The 9726-nt window shown below is 37.9% G+C and overlaps 1 protein-coding gene across 1 annotated transcript in view; it reads right to left on the reverse strand.

Moving 5' to 3' along the window:
- CIMIP6 (ciliary microtubule inner protein 6) overlaps positions 1-9315 on the reverse strand; it is a 20637-nt gene extending 11322 nt beyond the window's left edge. The window contains exons 1-3 of the mRNA XM_072409690.1: positions 9223-9315; positions 7976-8207; positions 1609-1765 (exon numbers count right to left, since the gene is read on the reverse strand). Of these exons, the coding sequence (XP_072265791.1) occupies positions 1609-1765; positions 7976-8207; positions 9223-9281 (448 nt within the window). The 5' untranslated portion in view covers positions 9282-9315. The remainder of the gene's footprint in view (positions 1-1608; positions 1766-7975; positions 8208-9222) is intronic.
- Positions 9316-9726: the final 411 nt, after the last annotated feature.

A 9726-nucleotide genomic window follows, 5' to 3' on the forward strand; every position in this document is an offset into this window, starting at 1 on the left:
AGAACTGAACAATCAACAGACCATACACACTTCTGTTTCCTATTGAGGAGGATGCTGCGGGATGCCTCCCGTTCGTCTTACCGCTTGTGTCTTCATAGAATGAACAGTGTTGTCTGTACAGTGCTCATCTATTCCTACTGTCACTAATGGTCATTTACGGTGATTACTAACAGTCCAGCAATCACTAACGGATCCCTAATTGTCAGTGATCTAGTGTCTGTACGTTGCTTAGGATTGTAGAGAGATTTTTTTTTAAATATCCTCAATTTTGGGGGCTTTAACACAATAGTTTGCAGGAGGATTGCCGGAGTGGTCAGTGGGGTCATAATCATAACAGATCTACTTATAAATTGACCGAAGCTACTTTTATAGGTTATTTATTAGGTCCAGCTAACAGAAAAAAATGTTCTTTACACAAAAAAGTGTAATCCTGCCATATGAATTTACAGTCAAAAGTAGGCAGTAATTTAGATCTGTTTTTTCATACCACCAAAAACAGGTTTATCTGATAGACCTTAGCAAAACAGGCAACGTTTAAGCAACAGCAGCATGGTAGAAACATTTTATCCTGTTCAGAACAATTTTATGGCTATTCTCAAAGAACAGATAGATTAGGTAGGGTTGGGTTTGCTATGTGCTCTGTTGCACAGAATTTTGTAGTGCAGTTTTTCTAAACTGGGGTTTTGTGGAATCTTGGGGTTCCCCCAGAGGTTGTGAGGGAGTTCTTTGAGCTGTGGCTGACTGTCCCATCTGATGATGTCTGCATGCTTATTTTGGGGTCCATTGCCACTTGGCAGGATCACGAGCATTAACCCAATATTCTATTAACCTGTCTATAAGGATGGAATTTGCAGCACCACAGTTTGAAGAGCATTTTTAACACCGACCATCAATGTAAGGGGCATTTTCACAATGAATTTATTTAGCAGGGGTTCAGTGAGACCTGGACATTAATTTACGGGTTCCTCTGGGGTAAAAATGTTGAGAAAGGCTGTTGTAGTGTGTCACTTTAGAATTGTTTTGTGTTATTTCACACTTTCTCTAAGGCAATAACAGAATTCTCTTAGCCACCCCTCTAAGACACGTGAAATAGTGAGTAGTATAATGAAAGGAACAAGGGTTTTATGACTAAATTAAATTGTATGTATTAATAAGAAGATGAGTACAATAATACATAGTTCCATTACTTAAACATGTTCGTGTGGCCCATACTCATTAGAATATCATGAGATCGGACCTTACAAACTAGACAGTAACTACTTAAGTTTAACCGTAAGGTGTTTTAAGTTGTGTAGCCTGCAACGTCTTGTTACTGGACGCGTTTCGCATATTGGCTTTCTCGGGGGTATGTTGACGTAAATAGTCTAATGGTTACAAACAAAAAAACTATATATAAGGATCTTGTATGTATGAAACAAGTGTATCACTTTATACAACAGTAGGACGAGTATACAATTAGGTTCATACAATACTGAATCTTGTTGTGCTTGGTAGACACATGACATTGATATTATGTTTATAAAACAAAATAGCAGTTTATGTCTTAAGTGGTTTAATGGCTTTAGTGGACTTGGACCAGAAAAGCTGAACAGTTTATAGATAAATTACCTATTCCACTGAGTGGTGTTTTGTGTGGGTTGCAGCCATGGCGTGTCTGGTGGCTGGAATACGAGAGGTTACAGAAGTTACTCCTTTGGGTGGTCGTCAGATCATAAGATGGTTTATGACGTAGGACACTTTCCTCCTTCCTTGGCCACCACTCTGTCTGTTCAGTAGAGTTGTTTGATGAGCATGTGATAAAGAAAACATATTAGTTCATGAGTTCATGTTCTTCCTTTTTTGTTTAACTTTGACAAATATATTTTAATTATTCTGGCTGTTGTAACATCATTGAGAAATCACACTAAACCATAAATGTAACCACCTATTATGTAAGAAACATATTTCATATTTCAGTGAAACTGTCAGAACAATATGGAATAATTTAAGAACTTGTATTACACTAGCAATGGGCAAATCTCTATAAGACATACTCTGTGCAGTTGATTTTGAGTTTCATTTATTTCCAGTCTTCTTAACCTCTAGGTGCCTGGTAATCAGATCCATTGGGTCATATAGCTTGTTCATTAGTGCAACTTGTGTTCCATTCTGCAGAGTGATCTCTGTACCACCAACTATAAGACCATTCTATGAGCAAATGTTTTACTGACTGGCACAGAGTGCAAGGGGTTTTTAACTTGCAGGTCATTATAGGGAAGGATACCCCATCCCCAGTTATGTCACAGCCCTAATACTAAAGAATTATGTTACCTTTTTCAGGGAGTAAAGGCAATTTAGGAGCAAAGGCAATAGTCATAGGATAAACATTTGTTCAGTTACTACTAGATAACAGTTCATGTCAGAATAAGTAACTATAAATGTAGTTATGGAGCAACACGTATTGATTTTATTTTGGGCATGTTCATAAAGTTACATGTTTTGGTTTTACTATTCTCAAGGAAAAAACTGACCAACGGGCCAATGATGATTTCCAGCTTCTAGTTACCAAATTTTTGTTGAAGTTACAATACCTACATGTAAAGGTTTAATCTTTGCTGCAATCTGGATTTTTCTTCTTTGTGTGCCCACCTATATTAGACACAGAGATATCTCTTTTGCAAATAACACCATTACTTCACTGGTCAATACATGGCCATAAAGTATACAGGAAGCCAGTCATCCAATAGAAAGTACAGGGCCAGGAGGATACAAGTCATCAGCCACAGATAGTTAATTTATGCATAAAAGGGTGCCTTGATTTGGGAATAATACAGAGCTCGGAAGATATGGGCATTTGGGACCTCTTTTTTAAATGGAAACCTAATGCTTTAATTTATATTTCACAACAAGCCCTGTAGTCTGTAGTTATTGTAATGCAAATGAGTCTATAGGGTTGATTGTACTATGGGATGTGCCTCGTCTGAGCCTCTGGAATTGTGGGAGAAGACCTGTTGAATCTTTCTTGCTCCATATTTTGTTTGATCCAGGAAGCTGGATTGTCGCCTAAATAAACAAACTGATAAAAATCCTGAAGACAACATAAAATGAGATTCCTTCTTTGTTTCCTGTGTATTTACTGGATGGATGCCAATCCCATTATTTATGTTCATTATAATAGTGATACAGTATATGATAAGGAAATAACGGTAGTAATAATTATGTCAACAATAATACAACCCACTACAAACTTTGGATGAACTCATCTAGGTCACCTATGGCTAATATGAAACTCTTTAGGTGACAAGGAACTTCAAATCCCAATATGATGAGACAACATGATAAGTTTGGCAGCAACTGGAAGAAGACTGATTATAACATGCTGTTTTTAAAACAATACAAAAGTACCAGAAGTTAAACATGCAGAGCTAAACAAATGGTGGTACTATGAGATTTCCATGCCATGCATGGAAATATAAAAGGCAGCTCAATACTCATCTCCTCTTCGGTTCTGTGCCCTGCAGACCTCTGCAATTCAGTGCCACTTCCTAAATCCAAGGCTTCAAGGATGGGTGTGACTTAGGGTCTTCTTGTACTCCCTGGAGCAATGTGCCACTTCATTATAGGCACATTAATTACTATAATGGAGCCTGGCAGCAGATGGGCTTCATGCAGCTATGCACTCTGATCTCAGCTTCTCTTAACCAGATCGCTGATTGATATCTGCTTCACATTTGGGGTGGGTGCACATGGGCAATTTTTGCTAGTGAAACCCTGCTAATAAAATTAGCAGTGGTTTTACTTTATAGTGGTTGCTCCCACCTGCTACACTCCATTGTTTCCTATGTGCAGCAATACTTTGTTAATCCTCATTGACTGCGAGATGTTCATGTGCAAGGATCTCTATGTGTATTTCCTAAAGCTAAAAAAATGCTGTTTTTTATCCTATTGTGTTTTACTATCCCACCTCCTGGATTGTAAGCTCTTCTGGGTAGGGTCCTCTCCTGTCTGTCACTTACAACCCCTATTTAATGTACAGCGCAGCATTGGAGCTACATAAATCCTGTTTATTAATGATAATAATAACAATCCCATGTCAGCTAAGTGCATATAAGGAAAGCTGACCTGGCAGCCCTGTCTTAGGCTACCTGTCCATTAGAAACATCAACATGTTCTAAACACAAACACATGACAACAGGAGCAACTGTGATGGCACAGAAACCTATATGCTGACAGATTTGATTGATTTTTCAATTATCAAGAGGGTTTTTGAGATATCAGCTAAATCAGAAAGCAAAGTGGAAACCTAAAAAACAGATGTTTTATATACATACGGTATATATTTTAATTGAACATATATACAGTATTTTATTAGAACAGTATAAATATTATTTAAATATAATAATGTGGTCATACAGTATAGCCCAAAAGTTTTATAGTGTTTGCCCATGGGTATTATTACTTTACAGAGTCCATAGACATGTCACTAGCTGTCTTCAAAGTAGCTCACAATCTAATCGCCCTACCATAGTCATGTGTCATTACCATTATTATTATTATTATTATTATTATTATTAAACAGGATTTATATAGCGCCAACATATTACGCAGCGCTGTACATTAAATAGCATAGTCTAAGGTCAATTTGGAGGGAAGCCAACTAACCTAACTATTTGAAATGTAGGAGAAAACCCAGGCAAACACGGGGAGAACATGCAAAGTCCATACAGATAGTGTCTTGAAATTTGAACCTGGGACCTAGTGCTACCAAGGCCAGAGTACTGACCACTTAGTGACCACGCTGCACCATGCTTTAAGTTCTAAATAAAGGTTTATTGCAAATACATTTTTTATACACTTTCTCTATTATTAACTATGTGACATAAATCCAATCCAATCAAAGAGTTTATGGACATCAATCAGACCCAGCCAATACAGAGCAGTTGGGATATCCAATGCTCCGGCATGTGGTCATAGGAGGTAGCAATGGTTTATTCTGGAAAGGTGAACATCTGTTTTTTTCTGTTGGTAAGGGACAGTGTGGACGGTACCTAAAACAGGTTATTGTTCATTACAGTCAGTTCACTTTAAATCTTTAACAACGAGACAACTAAAGATACAACATCTGGCTTAAATCATAATGTGTAATCACTTCAAAATGGTTGATTACAAACAGATCTATTCCAAGCTAATGTGGGATCATTTAAAATAAAACTTCTCTGTTTTGTTATTTTTATTTACATACACATTAAAGCTCAATCCAACTTTACAATCAGTCTTGCACAGTTGTATAGGTTTTTCCCATGTGTTTCACATGTGGGCATTAATAAATAATTATTAAGTATTGGGAAGCTGAGTACAGGACCCTGCTGGCCCCTCGCACCAGCCCTGACCTGGATTGCAAAGAGTTGATCCAAAATCAAGTATGTTGTTAAAACTGAAAGATTGTATTTAGTTCTTTCATTATCATTTTAATGAGGAGGGGGAGGAAAGCAAAATATTTGCATTTGAACTATTAGCGTTAATTATGGTGATATACAATGTGTGTACTGTTGACATTAATATTAATAATTTGTGTACTCCACTATTACTACTCTTACTGTAACCACAAACAAATTGTATTTCACCCTGTATATATAAAATTTAAAAAAGAAAAGAGTACATTCTGCTTTATTCACAAGCACTGGAGGCTTCTTGCACCCATTTAGTTTTATCTAATCCAGTCAGCATTCCCAATGTCCACTGCAATCCCCCTCCATGTTCTCCTTTCCAGTGCTTATAGACATTGAGGGTTATCCAAAATCTACCTCTCTGCTCTGTTGTGTGTAATATCCTAACTCCCCTCCCCTACCTTTGCAAGCCAAGTTTCATAAACACATTGCCTGTTGACTGTTGGCCAAGACGAATAGCTGTGTTCATCTCAGGTGAAAATATAACACAGGTATAGCGCCCATCGAACGGCATCATTATTCAATCTGGTTTGGCAGATTAATAAATGACCGATCGGGAACGGCTGCTGTACATTGTCACTCTTTCAATTTTCCCCTCCCTTCTCCATAGAGCAGAACAGCGCTGTATGTTCATCTGTCACTGGTAATGATAATGAAAGATCATTTCTAGAGACAATCATCCAACAAATGTAGGGGGACTTTACATTCTTCTGCATGGTGCCTTTTCACCTTAAATCTGGTGTGACTGCACGTTAAGACTACATATATAGCATGCATAGCCAGACCACACAACTACATACAAGCAAACACAGAACATGCAAAGTATGCAGAGACAGAATGCAAACAATGCAGCGCTAGATCCCAGGTTCGAATCTCGACCAGGTCACTATCTGCATGGAGTTTGCATGTTCTCCCTGTGTTTGCGTGAGTTTCCTCCGGGTGCTCTGATTTCTTCCCACATTCCATAAACATGCAGTTAGGTTAATTGGCTTCCCCTAAAATTGGGCTTAGACTGTGGTAATGACATATGACTACGGTAGGGGAATTAGATTGTGAGCTCCTCTGAGGGACAGTTAGTTATATGACTATGGACATTGTACAGCGGTGCGTAATATGTCAGTGCTATATAAATACTGTGTAATAATAATAATACAGCCAAAGGACACACAAAGATCATGCAGTCAGAAAGCACACAGAAGACCGTGTGCATTCAGAATACACAAATATATAAACACACATTCACAGAACAAGGAGACTGCATGAAGCAAGCATAGGAGGATACTTGCACCAGCAGAATAATGATAAAAGACAGAACAAAAGCAGCAATGGCACAAGCATTCAAGTAGACAGAGCATACACAGAGACAGAGCACATACATTCAGAATACACACACAGCCAGGACAAAAAGCAGTCAGAAAACATGCAGACGGACCACACACAAAACTCTAGGCACACACTCGTGGCACATGATGAATGTTGTAAAATGGGTCTATGTCTTCTTAGGAAAGCCTTAAACTTTACTTGAAGGCCACACCTATAGTACTGAAACAAACACTTTGAACAAGTGCCACTAATGTGAATGTGTTTGTGAATATAACCCTCGGGATCCTTGAACACACAAAGATGCCAAAATCATCATACAGTCTGCATTGCAATACAATGCTATGCACCAGTGCCAAGCTAAATCCTAGTACAATAGAGATCACAATAATTACTGGAGATGAACTTTGCTATCATTTTATCTCTAGTAAGTTCCAGCACCTTTGTGCATGATACCTTAAAGTGGGCAAAAAAAAAGGAAGCAGGTATTGGTATCACCAAACTTGTAAGGAACTGTAATGATGTAATCAATGTCCTGCAGCTGGATTTCCAAATTATGTAACTCAGAATCCATCAGGAGGGTCCACCACCATCATCATCATCTGGCTCGGTAATGGCTACAGCTTTTACAGAACTTAGAATTCATATATCATGAATATCTTGTCCCCCAGACATAAGCAGATCTTAGTAGCTCAGACTTTTAGTGATACCAATAGTGTGTATATAGTTTATCCTAACAATGCTTACTGAAATCTGGGATTGATATTGGATTTGTTGGATGTGTATCTAAAGCCTGGAAAGAAGTGCTTAGAACCATGTTAGGTTTTTATTGCTTGTGTACAATTAGTCCTGCGCTGACACTTTAGCACCTAAGTACCTAAGCAAGAGCTATGTACAAGGACATTATGTATTTTTAAAAATGCACAGCTCTGCTTTATTATACACATTTTATTTTCACCATAAAATAAACAAAAAGTTCTATATATTTGAGAATAAAGAGGATATTCATAAAAGCTTTTATCTATTCACAACTGTACTTAGTAAAAGTTCTGGGCACTTCCAGAGGTCCAGGGAAGAGTGAAATACAGGATGCCAAGAAATTTTAGAACATAAAACCAGCTCTGTAATGTATTACAAACTTCAGATTGATATTTGTCTGTTGAAATTCCTACCTATACAAGCTTTATATTTAAAATCACCTTTCTGTTCCACACATACTATAGTCTTACCTGTTGGTTTTTGGTGCTGGCTGTTTCCATGAAAGTTAAAGGGTTATTCAGAAACCTTACATTGTCTCGGATGAACTTGGCGTAGTAAGGGTGGGGCATGTTGTTGCGGTTTGGAGATCTTGGATGTGGTAGAGGATTATTGGACTTTTGGAATAAAGGTGGATGCTTCATCTTGTTTTGATCTAAGCTGACATCAAATAGATTTTCATCAAATAGCCTGTATGTGTTTGGCCTGTTCACAGACAAAAACATATATGAGACATGAGTTCAGAGTGAGGCACATGTACCCCAGGGGGTACTTCTCTCAAAAATAGGGGCCTGATAGTAACACATATAAACATATAAGGGGCTAATTATGCTATGGTAAACCATCATACAAAGCTGGTTTTACGTATAAATCCTGCAGGTACATGTGGGTTCAAAAGTGGATTTCAGGTTTGGGTATCAAAGTCATCAGCAGATGTTGGATTCTGGATGTTTAGGTATGGAATAGGATCATCAAGCTGAATCAATCTTTAGGTTTCTGTAACCCCAACAGCGATATCTATCTGCGGATGATGTCCTTGGGAGAAAATTATGGAATCTACATAAACACAGAATGGCCTTGCTGAGATTTTTTTATGGTTGTGTAAATCAGATTGGTTTATTGGTAAATTATGCTGTAGGAATTATATTTTATTTTTTTATTTTGCTCTTTATTGTAGTAAAGCCTTTATGTTTTTTTCCATGTAAAGATGTCTAATGCCTCCAGTCCATGTTCCTATTCTGTCCTTTCTAAATTAGTAATGCAGTCAAACAACCAACAAAGGTCTCAAGTACAGTAGAACCGCGGTTAGATAACTGGAAAACTTAGACAAGTCTCCCCATTCAAGTCTAGTGCTGAATGGCTGGGAAAAGGAAACCTCAGTTATCCGGAAACTACACTTATCAGGAATCGTCCATTCCCTGTGGGTGCTGGGGAAATGAGGTTCTACTGTAGTATATAAGACCAGCCAGATTCCCTATCAACCATGTCAGGTATATAAGTAAACTATGAAAAGTAATAATACAGGCTGGAAAGTATGTAAAATTTCCTGAAAGCTGTCGCACTTATGGACGGCTTTAGGCCTTTCCTTTTCAATGTAGCTCTTATCAATAAACAGTGACCCCCCTCTAGAAATAAAATCAATAGATAAAGATTTAGCCGGTCAATGTAAGAGAAGCAGAGCACACATTGGTCAGTTCAGGAGAAGAGAAGCAGCACTTACAACAAGCGATCTGGAACTTTCTTCTTCCTGGCCATATAGATCTCCATGGTTTGGTACATAGTGCTGCACTCCCAGGAAATCACAGCAACAAGATCCCAGGAGTTCCACTCATACAATCATACACAGCTGTTACCTGGCAACCATTGTCTACACATGCGCCAGGCCCTTCCCTGTGACTCTGGGGAACTTGCTTTGAGACTTTGCAGGAGGGATCAGTCATTAGGAAGACTAGCAGAGATATACAAACCCCTAACATAGTTTAAACAATATTTAGATTCTATACAATGTATATTGTATACTTTAATTTACCTATTGTTGCCAGCAAACAGGATAAATGTAAATAGTAGAGAGTGACAAATTACACCTATTTGTCAGGGACAGTTTCTGGTGGGACTGGTTTTCTCTATTAACTCCTTTGCTGCCAGAGCAACTTTTTTTTGAAAAAAAAAATGGTAGCTGAAATTTGTATGCTGCACAATGTGTATTATTATTATTATTATTATT

The sequence above is a fragment of the Pyxicephalus adspersus genome, chromosome 4, assembly GCF_032062135.1.
Source record: "Pyxicephalus adspersus chromosome 4, UCB_Pads_2.0, whole genome shotgun sequence".
NCBI classification, from domain to species: Eukaryota; Metazoa; Chordata; class Amphibia; order Anura; family Pyxicephalidae; genus Pyxicephalus; species Pyxicephalus adspersus.